This window comes from Tachyglossus aculeatus, chromosome X1 (genome assembly GCF_015852505.1).
Source record: "Tachyglossus aculeatus isolate mTacAcu1 chromosome X1, mTacAcu1.pri, whole genome shotgun sequence".
NCBI classification, from domain to species: Eukaryota; Metazoa; Chordata; class Mammalia; order Monotremata; family Tachyglossidae; genus Tachyglossus; species Tachyglossus aculeatus.
In genome coordinates, this window is record NC_052101.1 from 133,991,171 (window position 1) to 134,013,733 (window position 22,563).

Sequence of the window (22,563 nt, forward strand, 5' to 3'; positions counted from 1 at the left end):
CCCAACGGCCCCGCGGGAGGGACAAACTCGACTCTGAGGGCTCCCACTCAAGATGTCCGGCCCCTCACCCCAACGGCCCCGCGGGAGAGACAAACTCGACTCTGAGGGCTCCCGCCCAAGATGTCCGGCCCTTCACCCCAACGGCCCCGCGGGAGGGACAAACTCGACTCTGAGGGCTCCCACTCAAGATGTCCGGCCCCTCACCCCAACGGCCCCGCGGGAGAGACAAACTCGACTCTGAGGGCTCCCGCCCAAGATGTCCGGCCCCTCACCCCAACGGCCCCGCGGGAGGGACAAATTCGACTCTGAGGGCTCCCGCCCAAGATGTCCGGCCCTTCACCCCAACGGCCCCGCGGGAGGGACAAACTCGACTCTGAGGGCTCCCACTCAAGATGTCCGGCCCCTCACCCCAACAGCCCCGAGGGAGAGACAAACTCGACTCTGAGGGCTCCCGCCCAAGATGGCCGGCCCCTCACCCCAACGGCCCCGCGGGAGGGACAAACTCGACTCTGAGGGCTCCCGCCCAAGATGGCCGGCCCTTCACCCCAACGGCCCCGCGGGAGACAATCTCGATTCTGAGGGCTCCCACCCAAGATGGTGGGCCCTTCACCCCAACGGCCCCGCGGGAGGGACAAACTCGACTCTGAGGGCTCCCGCCCAAGATGGCCGGCCCTTCACCCCAACGGCCCCGCGGGAGACAATCTCGATTCTGAGGGCTCCCACCCAAGATGGTGGGCCCTTCACCCCAACGGCCCCGCGGGAGAGACAAACTCGACTCTGAGGGCTCCCGCCCAAGATGTCCGGCCCTTCACCCCAACGGCCCCGCGGGAGGGACAAACTCGATTCTGCGGGCTCCCGCCCAAGATGTCCGGCCCCTCACCCCAACGGCCCCGCGGGACGGACAAACTCGACCCTGAGGGCTCCCGCCCAAGATGGCTGGCCCCGTGGAGGGGCCAAACTCGACTGTGCGGGCTCCCGCCCAAGATGTCCGGCCCCTCCCCCTCGGCCCACCTGGTCTCCGGCCCCTCGGCGCCCGCGGCCTCACGTGCTAACTGTGGTGGCTCCCCGCCGCCGGCTTCTCCCGGACGTGGCGGCTCCTCCTCAGGGACCCGGCTCCTCCTCGACGCCTCAGCCACACCCGGCTCCGCCGGCCCGACCGTCGCCTTGCTTTTCCCGCGCAAAGGGCTCCTCCCCGGCCCGGCCCGGCCCCGCCCCCCGGGCCCCGCGCGCCACTTCCACCCTCCTCCTGACAACGGCCGCCCCACCGCCCCCTACCGGCCGCCGGCCGCCATGGCCCTCTCCCTGCCTTTCCCCCTCCAGCCGCACGGTGGCACGCCGCCCTCGGAAGCCCCAGCGCTCCCTGCCGCCCCCTACCGCCCAGAGCAGCGCCTCCCCAGAGCAAGCCCCGCCCCAGGGCCCCGCTCAGCAACCACGTTCCTCAGCCAGTCGATCGATGCCTTATAGCTATATGCACATCATTAATGAAATAAATTAATGAGAGTAGTAATAAAGACTACTAGTATTTAGTAGTATTAGTAAAGAGTAGTAAATATGTACAAGTAAAACAAATAGAGTAGTGAATATGTGCAAATATATACAAGTGCTGTGGGGAGGGGAAGGGGGTAGAGCAGAGGGAGGGACGGGGGGCGATTGGGAGAGGAGGAGGAGAGGGAAAAGGGGGCTCAGTCTGGAAAGGCCTCCCGGAGGAGGTGAGCTCTCAGTAGGGCTTTGAAGGGAGGAAGAGAGCTGGCTTGACAGATGTGTGGAGGGAGGGCATTCTGGGCCAGGGGGAGGACGTGGGCCGGGGGTCGATGGTGGGACGGGTGAGAACGAGGTACAGTGAGGAGGTTAGCGGCAGAGGAGCGGAGGATGTGGGCTGGGCTGGAGAAGGAGAGAAGGGAGGGGAGGTAGGAAGAGGCTAGGGGATGGACAGCCTTGAAGCCAAGAGTGAGGAGTTTTTGCTTGATTCGTAGGTTGACAGGCAATCACTGGAGATTTTGAAGGAGGGGAGTGATATGCCCAGAGCGTTTCTTTACAAAGATGATCCGGGCAGCAGAGTGAAATATAGACTGAAGCAGGGAGAGACAGGAGGATGGGAGATTCATTCATTCATTCAATCGTATTTATTGAGCGCTTACTGCGTGCAGAGCACTGTACTAAGTGCTTGGAAAGTACTAGTTGGCATCGGAGAGGAGGCTGATGCAGTCATCCAGTCGGGATAGGATGAGAGATTGAACCATCTATCCAGCTATCTAACGATCCATCTACCTAGAATATCTAGCTGCTGGTCTGCCTCTTTCACGTTGTCCCTGGACTTTTCCTAGCATTAGTGTTTTCTCCAGAGAATTAGTCCTTCTGATTTTGTGTCCAAAATAGGCTCATCTAAGTAGAGTCGTTTGGCCTTCAAAAGACCGCTTTAGCTTGATTTCCTCCAAAATCCATTTCTTTGTGTTTCGGGCAGTCTGTGGTATTTGCGAAAGGCTTCTCCACAACCACATTTCAAAAGAATCGATGCTCTTTCAATCCTGTTTTTTCACTGTCCAGCTTTCAGGTCCATACATTGTCGCTGAAATCACCAGAGAACTGCTGATGGTTTGTATTTGTGTGGCAGTTGTTACATCAGCACATTTCATGACTTTTTCCAGGCTCTTCATATCAAGTCTTCCTACCATTACTCTTTGGCATATTTCTTGACTACTGGCTCCTTTATTATTGATTAACGATTCCGGGAGAGAAAAATCGTCAACCATTTCAATCTTCTCTCCATCAATCAATCAATCAATCAATCAATCGTATTTATTGAGCGCTTACTATGTGCAGAGCACTGTACTAAGCGCTTGGGAAGTACAAATTGGCATCACATAGAGACAGTCCCTACCCAACAGTGGGCTCACAGTCTAAAAGGGGGAGACAGAGAACAGAACCAAACATACCAACAAAATAAAATAAGTAGGATAGAAATGTACAAGTAAAATAAATAAATAAATAAATAAATAGAGTAATAAATATGTACAACCATATATACATATATACAGGTGCTGTGGGGAAGGGAAGGAGGTAAGACGGGGGGATGGAGAGGGGGACGAGGGGGAGAGGAAAGAAGGGGCTCAGTCTGGGAAGGCCTCCTGGAGGAGGTGAGCTCTCAGCAGGGCCTTGAAGGGAGGAAGAGAGCTAGCTTGGCGGATGGGCAGAGGGAGGGCATTCCAGGCCCGGGTGATGACGTGGGCTGGGGGTCGATGGCGGGACAGGCGAGAGCGAGGTACAGTGAGGAGATTAGCGGTGGAGGAGCGGAGGGTGCGGGCTGGGCAGTAGAAGGAGAGAAGGGAGGTGAGGTAGGAGGGGGCGAGGTGATGGAGAGCCTTGAAGCCCAGGGTGAGGAGTTTCTGCTTGATGCGCAGATTGATCGGTAGCCATTGGAGGTTTTTGAGGAGGGGAGTAATATGTCCAGAGCGTTTCTGGACAAAGATAATCCGGGCAGCAGCATGAAGTATGGATTGAAGTGGAGAGAGACACGAGGATGGGAGATCAGAGAGAAGGCTAGTGCAGTAGTCCAGACGGGATAGGATGAGAGCTTGAACGAGCAGGGTAGCGGTTTGGATGGAGAGGAAAGGGCGCTACATCCACTACAAATGTGTTCAAACTTCCAGTTGCCATGATTTTTGTTTTTTTGACATGTATATGTTGGCACATCTTTTGGCTCTGTTCCTTAACATTTAATAAGAAGCCCTTCCAATCTTCTTCACTTTCTGCTAGTAGAGAAGTAGCACCGGCCTAACGAAGGTTGTTTACATTCCTTCCTCCAGTTTTTACTCCCGGTTTGTCTTCATCCAATCCGGCTTCTTTCATTATGTATTCGGTAGAAATGATGAACTGATAAGGCGATAGGATACATCCTTTTCTTACACCATTACTAATGGGAAACCAATCTCTTTCTCCATATTCTGCTTCTATTGTAGTCTCCCGTTGGGCACACGGGTTCCCTGTTAAGGCAATTAAATGGTCCGACGTGCACAGTTTTCCTTCTTGCGCTGCAGAGTTTCTCGTCATCCACGCAAAGGCCTTACTATAACCAGTCAGCACAGGCTGACTTCCTTCTGATGTTCTCTTGGACTTTCAATTATCCAACGGACATCAACGATACTATCTCAAGTCCTTCGTCCTTTCCGGAATCGTGCTGGAACATCGGGCAATTCATGTTCCATGTAGGTCTCTCTCCAGTCGATGCTGTATAACTTCCAGCAATTCCTTGCTGGCATGTGAGATTAAGGGAACTGTACGATAATTGCCGCATCAGGTTGTATCGCCTTTCTTTGGTACTGGAACATAAACCGATCTCTTCCAATCAGATGGCTGTTGAGTGGTTAGCCATACCTGTTGACATAATTTGGTAAGGACTCAAACCGATTCCTCTCCAGCTGCCTGAAACACCTCAACAGGAAGCCTATCCAAGCCAGGTGCCTGATTTTTGGCGAGACAGTGCAGAGATGTTCTAACTTCACTTGCCATGATGAGAAGCTCTAATTCAAAAGGATCTTCTTCAAATACTTCTTGTGTATTGCTATCTTTCTGGTACAGTCCCTGTGTGCATTCCTTCCATCTCTGCTTGATTCTGCTGGCATCATCTATTGCCAATCCATTTTTGCTTTTGACATAGTCAATCTGAGGACAAAGTGTTCCCTTAATTTCCTTAATCTTCTGAAACAGAGATATTGTCCGCCCACATGTGTTATTGACATCCATTTCTTCACATATACTCTTAATACCATTCCCGTTCGTCCTTCCTGGCAGAGCACTGGAATTCTTGGCTCAGTTCTGTAGCCAGGTTCTTTTGTCCTCTGATTTTTGCTTCTTTCCTTAACTGGCAACTTTCAGAGTTACATTCGACATCCATTTTGGCTTTTTCTGCTTCCTGACCTTTTGCAATACTGTGTCGCTTTCTTCCTTAATGACATTTTAAATCTCCGTTCACATTTTCTCTGGTTCCTTGTCTGTGAAATTAAGTGCCTCCAATCGATTTTTTACATGATCCTTAAATACGGGGGACTATTCGTCAGGTAATGTTTGCGCAGCTATAAGGCAGGATTGATCCTTCTAAGTTTAAGCTTACGTTTACACATTAACAGCTGTTCTACAGTCAGCTCCAAGCCATGTTTTTGCTGCCAAAATAGAACCCTTCCATCTCTTTCTACAAGTAATAAAGTCTATTTGATTTCTATCTAGTCCATCTGGCGAAGTCCGTGTGTACAGTCGTCATCGTTTAGGTTGGATAAAGAAGGCGTTGGCAGTAAAAAAAATAAAAAAGGTCATTTGATTCACATAAATCACCAAGTCGGTCCCCGGCTTGATTCCGATTGCCCAGGCCATATTTTCCAAAAACCTTCATTTCCATTACATTATCAATTTTTGCATTCCAATCCCCAGTGATCCTCAACACAACTTGCTTGCAGCTTTTGTCCATCTCTCTGCACTTCATCATAAAACCTATTTCTTCTTGCTCTGCATCAGTTAATAATGATGATGGTATTTGTTAAGTGCTTACTATGTGCCAAGCAGTGTTCTAAGATCTGGGGTAGACACGAGGTAATCAGGTTATTCCACGTGAGGCTCACAGTCTTAATCCCCATTTTACAGATGAGGTAACTGAGGCACAGGGAAGTTAAATAACTTGCCGAAACTCACATAGCCAGCAAGTGGCGGAGGTGGGATTAAAACCCACCGTTGCTGGGGCATACCCCTGAAGTATTGTCATATTGAATGGTTTTCCTCTGGATCTAACAGATATATATCAGTCACTGACAGCATTATAGCCGAAACCTGTCTTAGCAATTTTCTGTGTCACAATTACTGCCATGCCATTTCTTCCTTTTTCAGCATGAGCAGAGTAGTAGATGATGTACTCATTCGATTGGAAATGCCCAATACCAGTCCATTTCAGTTCGCTTATTCCTATGATGTCGATCTTCAATCTGTCCATCGCATTCTTGACTATTTCCATCTTTTCCTGGTTCCTTCTCCGCACATTCCATGTTCCAATAATAAGGATATCTTTACAGCTTCGGACACTCATTTCTCTTATGGCATCGTCAGCGACCAGAGGTCCCAAAGGCTTCATTTCGGCCATGTCATGAACACCCATGATACTCTGAGACATCGTCTGCTCATCCCCAGTAGCTCATTGAGTGCCTTCCAATCTATGAGTACAATATCATGAGAAGTGTGGTGAGGTAGGAGGGGGCCAAGTGATCTATTGCTTTCAAGCCAATGGTGACAAGTTTTTGTTTGTTGTGGAGGTGGGTGGGCAACCACTGGAGTTCCTTGAGGAGTGGGGAAACGTGGCCTGAAAGTGTTTGTAGAACAGTGATCTGAGCAGCAGCGTGCAGTATGGACTGGATTGGGGAGAGACAGGAGGCTGAAATGTTAGTAAGGAGGATAATACAGTAGTCAAGACAGGATAGGTTAAATGATTGTATTGATTTGGTAGCAGTTTGTATGGAGAGGACAGGACGGTTTTAGTGATGTTGTGAAGGTGGGACTGACAGGATTTAGTGATAGAGGAGAGACAGGAGTCAAGGATAAAGCCAAGGTTACAGGCTTATGAGACAGGAAGGGTGGTGGTGACATCCACAGTAATGCTAAAGTCAGGGTGACAGGGTTTGGGTGGGAAGATAATGAATTCTGTTTGGGATATGTTAAGCTTGGGGTGACAGAAGGACATCCAAGTAGAGATTAGTGAAGGCAGGAGGAGATGCGAGACTGCAGAGAGGAGAGAGATCAGGGCTGGATAGGTAAATTTCAGTATCAATTGCAGAAAGGTGGTCATTGAAGCCATGGGAGTGAATGAGTTCTCCAAAGGAGTGGATGTAGATGAAGAATAGAAAAGGACCTAGAACTGAACCTTGAGGGAACCCCCCCACAGTTAGAGGGTGGGAGGCAGAGGAGGAGCCCACAAAAGATACTGGAAATGAGCAGTCAGAAAGATCAGAGGAGAACCAGGAGTGGACAGTGTCAGTGAAGCCAAGGTTGGATAATATTTCCAGGAGAAGGGGGTGGTCCATATTGTCGAAGTCAGCTGAAAGGTTGAGGAGGATTAGGATAGAGTAGAGGCCCTTGGATTGGGCAAGAAGATCATTGGTGACCTTTAAGAGGGCAGTTTCTGTGCAGTGAAGGGGACAGAAGCCAGATTGGAGGGTGTCAAGGAGAGAATTGGAGGAGAGGAATTTGAGACAGCGGGTGTAGACAACTCTGAAGAGATGATAAGATCGAGTGTATGTCCAAGTTTGTGGGTGGGAGAATAACGGTGTAGCAGGAGGTCAGCGGAGTTGAAGAGAGATAGAAGGCGGTCAGCAAAAAGTTCATCAGGAACATCTATGTGGATGTTGAACTCCCCAAGGATCCATCTAGGGGTGGAGAGAGAGAGAAGAAATGTGAGAAAAAGATCAAAGTGGTTTGTCACCAGTGAGTTAGGCAGCCACAACCTGATCTGACCTGGTGGGAGGCAGATGACAGTTACTAGAATCTGGAGTGGCTGGTAGAGGCAGATTATATGGGCTTCAAAGGAAGGGAAAGAAAGGGGAGGGAGAGGTGGAATGGTGCGAAAGTGGCATTGGGGCGTGGAAAGGAGCCAAGATCTCCTCCTTTCCAAGTGAGTCTGGAGGAATGGGAGAGGATGAGGCCCTCTCTAGAGAGAGAAGTAGGGGACACCGTGTCACCTGGGGAGAGGCAGGTTTCAGTGATGGGGAGGAGAAGGAGTGACTGAATCAGGAACAGGTCAAGGTTGAAGGGAAGATGCCCCATGATGGGACGAGGATTCCACAGGACACACTTAGCTGAAGCTCTATTTGGTGGTGGGGGGGTGGCAGCGCGAGGGGTGGAGAGTGTTTGGATGGGAGTGAGTTGACAGTGGCCGGTGCGGGGGTTGGGGAATGAGGGGTGGTGCTGGGACAGGATTACAGGGATGGGGAGGAGCAAGGGGTGGGGAAGGATTGGGCGGCAAAGGGGGTGGAGGAGGTGTCATGGGAGGAGAGGACTGGGATGGGCTGACAGGAGGAGAAGGATTGAAGGGTCATGGTGGGGTCGGTGAAGTAACGGACAACAATAACAACTTAATCCAGTGATACCCAGAGGAGATGGTTGAATTGTCCTTAGGTCGATGTGAGTGAAAAGGCCAGGGATTAGGAGAACTGCGCTTAGTATAGTGCTTTGCACATGGTAAGTGCTCAATAAATATGATCGAATGAATGTGATGGTTGAATTGTCCTTGGGGCCTTGAGAGCAAAGAGGCCATTGTTTAGGTGACACCTGAGGATATAATTATTATTATTATTATTATTATTATTATTATTATTATTATGGTATTTGTTAAGCACTTACTATGTGCCAGGCACCGTACTATGCACTGGGGTGGATAGAACCAAATCGGGTTGGACACAGCCCCTCTGTCGCACAGTCTCGATCCCGATTTTACAGATGAGGTAACTGAGGCACGGAGAAGTTAAGTGATTTGCCCAAGGTCACATAGCAGGCGAGTGATGGAGGCAGGATTAGAACACATGACCTTCTGACTCCCAGGCTCGAGCTCTATCCACTAAACCACACTGCTTCTTAGCGTGGATATGGTTGAATTGTCCCCTCCCCCTCCCCACCCCCCCACCTTACCTCCTTCCCCTCCCCACATCACCTGTATATATGTATATATGTTTGTACGTATTTATTACTCTATTCATTCATTTATTTTATTTGTACATATTTATTCTATTTGTTTTATTTTGTTAATATGTTTTGTTTTGTTGTCTGTCTCCCCCTTCTAGACTGTGAGCCCGCTGTTGGGTAGGGACCGTCTCTATATGTTGCCAACTTGTACTTCCCAAGCGCTTAGTACAGTGCTCTGCACACAGTAAACGCTCAATAAATACGATTGAATGAATGAATGAATGAATGAATGAATGAATGAGAGTGAAGAGTTCAGTATTTAGAGGAACCCTGAGGAGATGGTTGAATTGTCCTTGGGTCCTTGGGAGCGAAGAGGCCAAGGAATAGGAGTGAACAGCCTGGGGTGGTGTGAATGTAAAAGAAAGCAGGGACTGAGTATTCTTTCATTCAGTCATATTTAGGGAGCACTTACTGTGTGCTGAGCACTGTACTAAGCGCTTGGGAAGTCCAATTCAGCAACAAATAGAGGCAATCCCTGCCCACCACGGGCTCACAGTCTAGAAGGGGGAGACAGACATCAAAACAAGTAAACAGGCATCTGTAGTAGGCGTGAAGGCAGAAGCCACTGAAATATAAAAACATATGAACGTGGGCCTCTGTCACCTGAGTATTAGGCAGCCACACGCTGATCTGACTGAAGGGAAAGAGGGAAGATGAAGAAAATGGCCTCTTTTCGGCCACAGCAGATCGGAAACGAAATGTCCGATAATGCTGGCAGGCAGTCGATGGCTGATGAGCTGGTCAGACTGAGGCCCCTCAGAGTAGAGATCTCGACGTCCTCAGGAAGGTCTCTGTCCTGGGCATTGGTCTATGGTCTACGCTGGTTTGTGTCCCTTTGGCAGAGAGATCTCAGCGTGCTCGGGCAGGTCTTTGCCCCAGGCAATTGTGGATGGCCCTTTCCTTCATCGCTCTCGCACCACTAACCCACAGCCTTGGATCACTGCCACTGTCCCCCTCCTCCACTCTTATGCTGCTGGAAAAAGTCTAAACACCAAGCCAACCTTGTTCACTTTCAATTTATCCTTTCCTGCCTTAACTCTGCCCTCTCTTCTGCCAGGCAAACCTGTTTTTCTTCCCTTATTGACATCCATGCCCATCACCCCCGTCAGCTGTTCCGGGCATTTAACTCCCTCCTCAGGCCCCCTGTTCCTCCCCTTCCTCCATCCCTCACCTCCAACGATCTGACCACCTACTTCATTAGTAAAACACCATCAGGTCTGACCTCCCCAAAGTCACCCTTCCCCTCCTCCATCTCTCCTGCTCTCAACTCTCTCCTTTACTTTCCCATCCTTCCCAGCAGTATCTTCAGATGAGATCTCCTCCCTCCTCTCAAGTGCCATCCCATCCACCTGTGCTTTGGACCCCATTCCCTCTCATCTTATGAAAACTCTTGTCCCTTCCCTCCTCCCCTCCTTAACTTCCATCTTCAACTGCTCACTCTCCACTGGTTCCTTCCCCTCTGCCTTCAAACATGCCCACGTCTCCCACATCCTAAAAAAATCCCTCTCTTGACCCCACCTACACTTCTAGTTATCGCCCTATCTCCCTCCTACCATTCGTTTCCAAACTCCTTGAACGAGTCGTCTACACCTGCTGCCTCGAATTCCTCAGCACCAACTCTCTCCTTGACCCCCTCCAATCTGGCTTCCATCCCCCACATTCCACAGAAACTGGCCTCTCAAAGGTCACCAATGATCTCCTTCTTGTCAAATCCAACGGCTCCTACTCTATCCTAATCTTCCTCGACCTCTCAGCTGCCTTCGACACTGTGGACCACCCCCTTCTCCTCAACACGTTACCCAACCTTGGCTTCACAGAGTCTGTCCTCTCCTGGTTCTCCTCATCTCTCTGGCCATTCATTCTCAGTCTCTTTTGCGGGCTCCTTCTCCCCCTCCCATTCCCTTACTGTAGGGGTTCCTCAAGGGTTAGTTCTTGGTCCCCTTCTTTTCTCTATCTACACTCACTTCCTTGGTGAACTCATTTGCTCCCACGGCTTCAACTATCATCTCTACACTGATGATACCCAAATCTACATCTGTGCCCCTGTTCTCTCTCCCTCCCTCCAGGCTCGTATCTCCTCCTGCCTTCAGGACATCTCCATCTGGATGTCTGCCCACCATCTAAAACTCAACATGTCCAAGACTGAACTCTCCATCTTCCCTCCCAAACCCTGACCTCTCCCTGACTTTCCCATCACTGTGGACAGCACTACCATCCTTCCCATCTCACAAGCCCGCAACCTTGGTGTCATCCTCGACTCCGTTCTCTCGTTCACCCCACACATCCAATCCGTCACCAAAACCTGCCGGTCTCACCTCTGCAACATCGCCAAGATCCGCCCTTTCCTCCATCCAAACCACTACCTTGCTGGTTCAATTTATCATCCTATTCCGACTGGATTACTACATAAGCCTCCTCTCTGATCTCCCATCCTCCTGTCTCTCCCCACCTCAGTCTAAACTTCACTCTGCTGCCCAGATTACCTTTGTGCAGAAACGCTCTGGGCATGTTACTCCCCTCCTCAAAATTCTCCAGTGGCTGCCTGTCAACCTACGAATCAAGCAAAAATTCCTCACTCTTGGCTTCAAGGCTCTCCATCACCTCGTCCCCTCCTAGCTCACCTCCCTTCTCTCCTACAGCCCAGCCTGCACCCTCTACTCCCTCTGCTGCTAACCTCCTCACTGTGCCTCGTTCTCACCTGTCCCACCGTCGACCTCCAGCCCACATCCTTCCCCTGGCCTGGAATGCCCTCCCTCCACACATCCACGAAGCTAGCTCTCTTCCTCCCTTCAAAGCCCTACTGAGAGCTCAGCTCCTCCAATAGGCCTTCCCAGACTGAGCCCCCTTTTTCCTCTCCTTCTCCCCATCCCCCCGCCCTACCTCCTTCCCCTCCCCACAGCACTTGTATATATTTGTACAGATTTATTACTCTATTTATTTTACTTGTACATATTTACTATTCTATTCATTTTGTTAATGATGTGCATATAGCTTTAATTCTATTTGTTCTGATGATTTTGACACCTGTCTACATGTTTTGTTTTGTTGTCTGTCTCCCACTTTCGGCTTCAAAGCTTTCCATCACCTCGCCCCCTGATACCTCACCTCCCTTCCCTCCTTCTACAGCTCAGCCCACACACTCTGCTCCTCTGCCGCTAACCTCCTCACTGGGCCTCATTCTCGCCTGTCCCGCCATCAAACCCCAGCCCATGTCCTACCTCTGGCTTGGCATGTCCTCCCTCCACACATCCACCAAACTAGCTCTCTTCCTCCCTTCAAAGCCCTACTGAGAGCTCACCTCCTCCAGGAGGCCTTCCCAGACTGAGCCCCCCTTTTTCCTCTCCTCCTCCTCCCCTCCCCATCACCCCACCCACCCTACCACTGTCCCCTCCCCACAGTACTTGTGTATATTTGCACATATTTGTTACTATATTTTATTAATGATGTGTATATAGCTATAATTCGATTTATTCTGATGGTATTGACACCTGTCTACTTGGTTTGTTTTGTGGTCTGTCTCCCCCTTCTAGACTGCGAGCCCAATGTTGGGTAGGGACCATCTTTATATGTTGCTGATTTGTACTTTCCAAGCGCTTTGTACAGAGCTCTGCACACAGTAAGCACTCAATAAATACGATTGAATGAATGAATGGTCCGAGGCGGTTTGTGGCCCCTCAGCGGTTTGTGCTAAGCAACAAGGTTACATAGCAGGCCAGTAGCAGAACTGGGATTAGAACCCCAGTCTTCTGACTCCCAGGCTTGTGTTCTTTCTACTAGGCCAGTGAGTCCTTTGCAGTCCTGTTGTGTTGGCTAATTTCAGGACATGTGGCTGGTATTGAATCTGCCACCTGGACTTCTCATTTTTCCTAAAGCTTCTCTAAACGTGGCAACAAGCTCTCCCAATTGTTACATGCCAGCCTCATCCATCTCTTGCATCCCAGTATCCGAGACTGTATTCATTCATTCAACCAATCGTATTTATTGAATGCTTACTGTGTGCAGAGAACTGTACTAAGCACTTGGAAAGTAGAATACAGCAATAAAGAGAGACAATCCCTGCCCATAGCGGGTATGGCTTCATAATGTCTGCTCTGTCATCTATTTTCATGGTAACATAAATGAGGATGACATTCTTGGACTTGAAAACATACACACACACACACACACACACACACACACACATGCAAACACACACACACATGCAAACACACACACACATTTACTCTCTCTCTCTTTTTCCTCCAATTAGGGAAATGGAGGCAGGGAAGGACAGAAGGGAAGAGAGGAAGGGAAATTAGAGCCATAAGGAGAGTTGGGGAAGGATATTTGAATCGTTTGAGACTCTTGCTTGGGTGATATAGAAGCTGTTTAGGGCACTGGACGTGAAATAAGGCTTCTCTAGTCAGTGCCTATAAATGACTGATTTGCTGGCTGAAATAATATTCTTAGGTGTGGGCATACAGAAGATGATGTGATCAGATTCAAATACAATTCTAAACCTGAAGATCTACTAGATAAAGAAAAAGTCTATAGCTGGAGCCATGTTACAGATGACCCCTGAATTCCAAATCAGTTTTACTGAGCACTTACTGGGTGCAGGGTGCTGTATCGAACACTTGGGAGAGTGCAATACATCAGAGTTGGTAGACATGTTTTCTGCCCACAGTGTATTTGCAGTTTAGAGGGGGAGACAGACCTTAATATAAATAAATGATGGCTATGTACATAAGTGCTGTGGGATTGAGAAAAATGTCAATCAGTAGTCAACCAATCAATGAATCCATAGTACGTGCCCAGTGATCCTATGGCACGGACCTTGGTGTAGAGTTGGTAAATAAATTTACTTTACACAACCTATTTTATCCAACCTGGGTTCCTAAAATAATAAGCCCTACAGAGCAGTCTTTCTACCCATTTTCTGCCATTACAGTAGTATACTCAATATCAAATATGTTATATTTTAAGCTGTTTATACTTGGCACATTTCATCTGAACTTTCTTCAGTATACAATTGAAAATACAGTGGCTCCCTTCCATCACCTCCCCAACTCTCTCCCATCCCTACATCTCCTTTCTCATGCTTCCTTGCTGTCTCTCTCTCAAGAGGAGGCTTTCTACTTGCTCTCAAAATCTATACTTGTACCTTTGTCTCTGATCCCATTTCCTTTCACTTTCGAAAAACACTTGCTCCCACTCTTCTTGCCTTCTTAACCACCATTTTAGAACGCTCATGGCTCTTTCTCCTCTGCCTTCAAATATGCTTGTCTCCTCTACCCTAAATAAAGCCTTCTCTGGATCCCCAAGCACCTTCCACTACCATTCCAACTCCTTATTCCCATTTCTGACCAAACTCTTCAAATGAATGCTAGACATCCTCTGCCTCTACTTTCACATCTCAAGCTCTTTTCTTGACCCATTACAATCTGGTTTCACTCAATTACTTTGCCCCCTCCTACCTCACTTTGCTACTCTCCTACTACAACTCAGCCCACACACTTTGTGCCTCCAATGCTAACCTCACTGTACCTCGATCTCTTTTATCTTGCCGCCGACCTCTCGCCCACATAGTACCTTTGGCCTGGAATGCCCTCTCTCCTCATATCAGACAGATAATTGCTCTCCCTCACTTCAAAGCCATTTTGAAGGCACATCTCCTCCAAGAAGCCTTCCCTGACTAAGCCCTCCTCTCCTCTTCTCCCATTCTCTTCTGCGTTGCCCTGACTTGCTCCCTTCTTGGCTCTGCCACTTTTCTCCTGTGTGACCTTGGGCAAGTCACTTCACTTCTCTGGGCCTCAGTTACCTCATCTGTGAAATGGGGATTGAGACTGTGAGCCCCACGTGGGATTGGGACTGTGTCCAACCCGATTTACTTGTATCCACCCCAGAGCTTAGTATGGTGCCTGGTACATTGTAAGCACTTAACAAATATGACAATTATTATTTAATGAGAAGCAGCATGGGTTAATGGGAAGAGCATGGGCTTGGGAGTCAGAGGTCGTGGGTTCTAATCCTGGCTCCACCACTTGTCAGCTGTGTGACTTTGGTCAAGTCCCTTCTCTGTGTGTCAGTTACCTTAGCTGTAAAATGGGGATTAAGACCATGAGTCCCACATGGGACAACCTGATTACCTTGTATCTATCTCAGCGTTTAGAACAGTGCTTGGCACATAGTAAGCGCTTAACAAATACCATCATTATTATTATTATTTTTATTATTATCCCTTCATTCATCCTCCCTCCCATCCCCACAGCACACATGTATAGTTCTGTAATTTATTTATTTATGTACATTAATGTCAGTCTCCCGCTCTAGACTGTGAGCTCATTGTGGGCAGGGAATGTGTCTGTTCGTTGTTGTATCGTTACTCTTACAGGCACTTAGAACAGTGCTTTGCATGCAGTAAGCACTCAATAAATACGATTGAATGAATGAGTGAATGAATGAATGAGTGGTTTTCACCCTCACTGTCAATTCTCCAAGGTTAGCAAGGTGTTCTGCTTACCTGAAACAAATGAGCTCCACTCTTTCCTAACCTTTTTGAACTCTCAGCCACCTCTGACACTGTACACCACCCTCTCCTCTTGAAGATACAATCCAACATTGGTTTTTACACTCCTGAGTCTCCTTTGTACCTCCCTGGTTGCTCTTTACTCTCTTTCACTGGTTCCTCTTCTACCTCTCACCCTCTAACCGTGGGTGTCCCTCAAGGCTCAGTTCTGGGCCTCCTACTCTTCACAATTTATAGTCCCTCCCTCCCTCGGGGACCTTATTCATTTCCATGGCTTTGGCTACCACCCCTATACAGATGACTTCACATCTCAGAAAAACACAAATGGTTTTCTTGAGTTATTATTATCAAGAAAAGTAGTAGACTCAAACCACAGATGACACAGAAGGGAGAGCAAGCCTGGAGGAGAATCCTCAGAATGCCCAGTGCTCCTATAATGCAGGAGCTTCGGGGGTTGCATTCTTGCAAAACCTCATTTTAAGGAAAGCTCACGCTGAAGTACTCAGTGTGCAATGCTGCCTGCATGTGACCGCATCTGCATACACCACTTCTAACACTGTTATGTGCTGTAATCAGACTCACACTTCTGCTGACACTGTGCTGGAGCAACATGACTCAGAAGGCAGTTGCCTTGGTAGCCACTGCAGTCTTGGCCACCTGGGCTAGCCAGCTATTTTCCAAGTTTCCTGCTTGACCTGTCCACCTAGAAGAACACTCTAGGTCCTTAACCACCCAGCCCCAGCAGGCAGAACTAGAACCCAGGCCTCCTGGCTCCCAGAGTCGGGCTTTTTCCACTGGATCAACAGCAGAGCAGAAAAGGTGGACTGTCATTACTTGTTCTAGGAAGACTGAGGAGGTGAGAGAGGCAGGGAGAAGAGTGCAGACGATTGGAAGAGTGGAAAGCAATTGTTCATCTCTGAAGGCTGACTAGGGATTCCTCCCGACTGCCAAGGAAGGCGTTGGGGGAGCAAGGGGAGAAGCATTTGGAAGCCAGAAGAGTCCAGCTAGGGAAGGCCTGCGGGCTAAAAGGCTGGCTCAAGCCCAGGAATTCACTCACTACCTCTGCCCCCTGCCAGAATTTCCCTGTTCCTTTCCTGCCAGAATTTCCCTGTTCAGGACTTCCACACTCCCAGGAATTTCCTTCCATCCCTTGTGTGGGTGAGTATGGTAGGTATAACTATGTGTGAACTTTCCTGTGCATATGTGAGAATGTGTGCACATTTGTATGCATACATGAAAGCGTGTCTGGGTTATCATGTAACAGCAATTCTGCTAGACAAATCAATCATATTTACTGAGAGTTTACTGCGTGCAGAGCACTGTACTAAGTGCTTGGGAGACTACAATAGAGCAGAGTTGGTAGAGACATTCCAGCACATGAGTAAAAGAATCCTACTACCCCTACTAGAAGTCAGGGAGAAGCAGCGTGGCTCAGTGGAAAGAGCCCGGGCTTTGGAGTCAGAGGTCATGGGTTCAAATCCCGCCTCCGCCAACTGTCAGCTGTGTGACTTTGGACAAGCCACTTCACTTCTCTGGGCCTCAGTGACCTCATCTGGAAAATGGGGATTAAAATTGTGTGAACCCCCCGTGGGACAACCTGATCACCTTGTAACCTCCCTAGTGCTTAGAACAGTGCTTGGCACATAGTAAGCGTTTAACAAATACCAACATTATTATTATTATTATTATTATTATTATTACTAGAGTTGGACAGACCCTTAGTAATAACAACAGCAATAATAATGGTAATAATATTTGTTACCATGAATTAGGAATCAGAATTCCTGATAATAATAATTGTGGTATTTGTTAAGCACCTACTATGTGCCAGGCACTGTACTAAGAGCTGGGGTAGATACAAACTAATCTGGTTGGACACAGTCTCTGTCCCACATGGGGCTCACAGTCTTAATCCCCATTTTACAGATGAGGAAACTGAGAAGTAGAGTGACTAGCCCAAGTCCACTCAGCAGGCAAGTGGTGGAGCTGGGAAGTGTGGCCTAGTGGATAGAGCATGGGCCCGGGAGTCAGAAGGTCCTGGGTCCTGATCCTGGATCTGCTGCCTGCCTGCTGTGTGACCTTGGGCTAGTCACTCTACTTCTCTATGCCTCAGTTTCCTCATCTGTAAAATGAGGATTAAAACTCTGAGCCCCACGTGAGACAGAGACTGTGTCCAACCATGATTATCTTGTAGCTACCCCAGCAGCATGGTTCAGTGGAAAGAGCACAGGCTTGGGAGTCAGAGGACATGGGTTCTAACCCCAGCTCTGCCACTTGACTGCTGTGTGACCTTGGGCAAGTCGCTTAATCAATCAATCAATCAATCAATCAATTGTATTTATTGAGCACTTACTGTGTGCAGAGCACTGTACTAAGCGCTTGGGAAGTACAAGTTGGCAACATATAGAGACAGTCCCTATCCAACAGTGGGCTCACAGTCTAAAAGGGGGAGACAGAGAACAAAACCAAACATACTAACAAAATAAAATAAATAGAATAGATATGTACAAGTAAAATAAATAAATTAATAAATAGAGTAATAAATATGTACAAACATATATACATATATACAGGTGCTGTGGGGAAGGGAAGGAGGTAAGATGAGGGGGATGGAGAGGGGGACGAGGGGGAGAGGAAGGAAGGGGCTCAGTCTGGGAAGGCCTCCTGGAGGAGGTGAGCTCTCAGTAGGGCCTTGAAGGGAGGAAGAGAGCTAGCTTGGCGGAGGGGCAGAGGGAGGGCATTCCAGGCCCGGGGGATGACGTGGGCCAGGGGTCGACGGCGGGACAGGCGAGAACGAGGTACAGTGAGGAGATTAGCGGTGGAGGAGCGGAGGGTGTGGGCTGGGCAGTAGAAGGAGAGAAGGGAGGTGAGGTAGGAGGGGGCGAGGTGATGGACAGCCTTGAAGCCCAGGGTGAGGAGTTTCTGCCTGATGCGCAGATTGATTGGTAGCCATTGGAGATTTTTGAGGAACTCAGTTACCTCATCTGTAAAATGGGGATTAAGAATTTGAGCCCCTTGTGGGACACCCTGATTACCATGTATATACCCCAGCGCTTAGAACAGTGCTTGGCACATAGGAAGCGCTTAAAAAATACCATAATAATTATTATTATTCCTTCAAGATTTCCAGGAATGGAGACTTCCCATGGAAACAGTTTCCCCTCCAGACTGTAAGTAAGCTCCTTGTGGGCAGGGACCGTGTCTGTTAATTCTGTTCTATTGTACTCTCCGAGAAGCAGTGTGGCTCAGTGGAAAGAGCACGGGCTTGGGAGTCAGAGGGCATGCGTTCTAATCCCGGCTTGACCACTTAATCAATCAATCAATCAATCGTATTTATTGAGTGCTTACTGTGTGCAGAGCACTGTACTAAGCGCTTGGGAAGTACAAGTTGGCAACATATAGAGATGGTCCCTACCCAACAGTGGGCTCACAGTCTAGAAGGGGGAGACAGAGAACAAAACAAAACATATTAACAAAATAGATATGTACAAGTAAAATAGAGTAATAAATACGTACAAACATATATACATATATACAAGTGCTGTGGGGAAGAGAAGGAGGTAAGGTGGGGGGGGATGGAGAGGGGGAGGAGGGGGAGAGGAATCAATCAATCAATCGTATTTATTGAGCGCTTACTATGTGCAGAGCACTGTACTAAGCGCTTGGGAAGTACAAATTGGCATCACATAGAGACAGTCCCTACCCAACAGTGGGCTCACAGTCTAAAAGGGGGAGACAGAGAACAGAACCAAACATACCAACAAAATAAAATAAGTAGGATAGAAATGTACAAGTAAAATAAATAAATAAATAAATAAATAGAGTAATAAATATGTACAAACATATATACATATATACAGGTGCTGTGGGGAAGGGAAGGAGGTAAGATGGGGGGATGGAGAGGGGGACGAGGGGGAGAGGAAAGAAGGGGCTCAGTCTGGGAAGGCCTCCTGGAGGAGGTGAGCTCTCAGCAGGGCCTTGAAGGGAGGAAGAGAGCTAGCTTGGCGGAGGGGCAGAGGGAGGGCATTCCAGGCCCGGGGGATGATGTGGGCCGGGGGTCGATGGCGGGACAGGCGAGAGCGAGGTACAGTGAGGAGATTAGCGGTGGAGGAGCGGAGGGTGCGGGCTGGGCAGTAGAAGGAGAGAAGGGAGGTGAGGTAGGAGGGGGCGAGGTGGTGGAGAGCCTTGAAGCCCAGGATGAGGAGTTTCTGCCTGACGCGCAGATTGATCGGTAGCCATTGGAGGTTTTTGAGGAAGGAGGGGGCTCAGTCTGGGAAGGCCTCCTGGAGGAGGTGGGCTCTCAGCAGGGCCTTGAAGGGATGAAGAGAACAAGCTTGGCGGATGTGGGGAGGGAGGGCATTCCAGGCCAGGGGGATGACATGGGCCGGGGGTCGATGGCGGGACAGGCGAGAACAAGGCACAGTGAGGAGATTAGCGGCAGAGGAGCGGAGGGTGTGGGCTGGGCTGTAGAAGGAGAGAAGGGAGGTGAGGTAGGAGGGGGCGAGGTGATGGACAGCCTTGAAGCCCAGGGTGAGGAGTTTCTGCCTGATGTCAGCTGTGTGACTTTGGACAAGTCACTTAACGTCTCTGGGCCTCAGTTGCCTCATCTGTAAAATAGGGATTAAGATTGTGAGCCCCGCGTGGGACAACCTGGTTATCTTGTATCTCCCCCAGTGCTTAGAACAGTGCTTTCATTCATTCATTCATTCAATCGTATTTATTGAGCGCTTACTTTGTGCAGAGCACTGTACAAAGCGCTTGGGAAGTACAAGTTGGCAACATATAGAGACGGTCCCTACCCAACAGCGGGCTCACAGTCTAGAAGGGGGAGACAGACAACAAAACAAAACATATTAACAAAATAAAATAAATAGAATAAATATTTACAAGTAAAATAAATAGAGAAATAAATATGTACAAACATAAATACATATATATGTTAGCCTGTGGGCCCGGTCACCATGCCCACCAATCCACCTATCCGTGATGTTTATTGAATGCGTACTCTGTGCCGGACACTGGTTTAAGCACTTAACAATAATAATAATAATAATAATAATAATAATAATAATAATAATAATAGTATTTGTTAAGCACTTACTATGTGCCAAACCCCCTCCTTCCTCTCCCCCTCCCTATCCCCCCACCTTACCTCCTTCTCCTCCCCACAGCACCTGTATATATGTATATGTTTGTACATATTTATTACTCTATTTTACTTGTACATATTTATTCTATTTATTTTATTTTGTTAATATGTTTTGTTTTGTTGTCCGTCTCCCCCTTCTAGACTGTGAGCCCGCTGTTGGGTAGGGACCGTCTCTATATGTTGCCAACTTGTACTTCCCAAGCGCTTAGTCCAGTGCTCTGCACACAGTGAGCACTCAATAAATGATTGAATGAATGAATATGTTGCCAAATTGTACTTCCCAAGCACTTAGTACAGTGCTCTGCACACAGTAAGCGCTTAATAAATATGATTGAATGAATAAATGAATATACAGCGTGGCTCAGTGGAAAGAACACAGGCTTTGGAGTCAGAGGTCATGGGTTCAAATCCCGGCTCGGCCATTTGTCAGCTGTGTGACTTTGGGCAAGTCATTTCACTTTCTAGACTGTGAGCCCACTGTTGGGTAGGGACCATCTCTATATGTTGCCAACTTGTACTTCCCAAGCGCTTAGTCCAGTGCTCTGCACACAGTAAGCGCTCAATAAATAGGATTGATTGATTGATTCTCTAGGCCTCAGTTCCCTCATCTGTAAAATGGGGATTAAGACTGTGAGCCCCCTGTGGGACAACCTGATCACCTTGTAACCTCCCCAGCGCTCAGAACAGTGTCTTGCACATAGTAAGCACTTAATAAATGCCATCATTATTATTATTATTATTATTATTATACAGGTGCTGTGGGGAGGAGAAAGAGGGGGAGAGGAAGGCACATAGTAAGTGCTTGGCACATAGTAAGCGCTTAACAAATACCATCATTATTATTATTATTATATGTAATTATTGTTATAGTAATTATTATTATTATAGGCTCTGTGGGGAGGGGGAGGAGGGGGAGAGGAAGGAGGGGGCGAGGAAGGAGGGCGCTTGGCACATAGTAAGTGCTTGGCACATAGTAATAATAATGATGGCATTTTTGAAGCACTTACTATCAATCAATCAATCAATTGTATTTATTGAGCACTTACTGTGTGCAGAGCACTGTACTAAGCGCTTGGGAAGTACAAGTTGGCAACATATAGAGACAGTCCCTACCCAACAGTGGGCTCACAGTCTAGAAGGGGGAGACAGAGAACAAAACCAAACATATTAACAAAATAAAATAAATAGAATAGATATGTACAAGTAAAATAGAGTAATAAATATGTACAAACATATATACATATATATATATACATATATATATATACACTTACTATGTGCAAAACACTGTTCTAAGCGCTGGGGAGGCTACAAGGTGATCCGGTTGTCCACAGGGGGCTCACAGTCTTAATCCCCATTTTCCAGATGAGGGAACTGAGGCCCAGAGAAGTGAAGTGACTTGCCCAAGGTCACCCAGCTGACAATTGGCGGAGCCGGGATTGGAACCCATGACCTCTAACCCCCCAAGCCCATGCTCTTTCCACTGAGCCACGCTGTCCCCCTCGTCCCCCTCTCCATCCCATCTTACCTCCTTCCCTTCCCCACAGCACCTGTATATATGCTTGTACATACTTATTACTCTATTTATTTTACTTGTACATATCTATTCTATTTATTTTATTTTGTTAATATGTTTGGTTTTGTTCTCTGTCTCCCCCTTCTAGACTGTGAGCCCACTGTTGGGTAGGGACTGTCTCTAGATGTTGCCAACTTGGACTTCCCAAGCGCTTGGTCCAGTGCTCTGCACACAGTGAGCGCTCAATAAATACGATTGATTGATTGATAAGCACTTAACAAATACCATCATTATTATTATTAAGTGCTTAAAGCAGTGGCCCGCGCAGAGTACGTGTTCAATAAACATCACGAACAGGTGGATTGACGTGCAGGGTGACAGGGCCCCGACGCCCCCTCTCCATCCCCCCCCCATCTTACCTCCTTCCCTTCCCCACAGCACCTGTATATATGTATGTATGTTTGTACATATTTATTACTCTATTTATTTATTTATCTTACTTGTACATATCTATTCTATTTATTTTGTTAGTATGTTTGGTTTTGTTGTCTGTCTCCCCCTTCTAAGACTGTGAGCCCGCTGTTGGGTAGGGGCCGTCTCTAGATGTTGCCAACTTGGACTTCCCAAGCGCTTAGTCCAGCGCTCTGCACACAGTGAGCGCTCAATAAATACGATCGATTG

General features: G+C 48.1%; 2 protein-coding genes across 5 annotated transcripts in view; one reads left to right on the forward strand and one right to left on the reverse strand.

Moving 5' to 3' along the window:
- LOC119950558 (telomere repeats-binding bouquet formation protein 1-like) overlaps window positions 1-1,156 on the reverse strand; it is a 50,628-nt gene extending 49,472 nt beyond the window's left edge. For all 4 annotated transcript variants that reach the window (XM_038773074.1, XM_038773075.1, XM_038773073.1 and 1 more), the window contains exon 1: window positions 1,012-1,156. The gene's annotated coding sequence lies outside the window, so the exon portion shown is untranslated. The remainder of the gene's footprint in view (window positions 1-1,011) is intronic.
- LOC119949979 (transcription initiation factor TFIID subunit 4-like) lies at window positions 595-1,464 on the forward strand. The gene has a single exon (XM_038771835.1). It carries the CDS (start codon window positions 595-597, stop codon window positions 1,462-1,464), a length of 870 nt encoding a protein of 289 aa, XP_038627763.1.
- The last annotated feature ends 21,099 nt before the right edge of the window (window positions 1,465-22,563 follow it).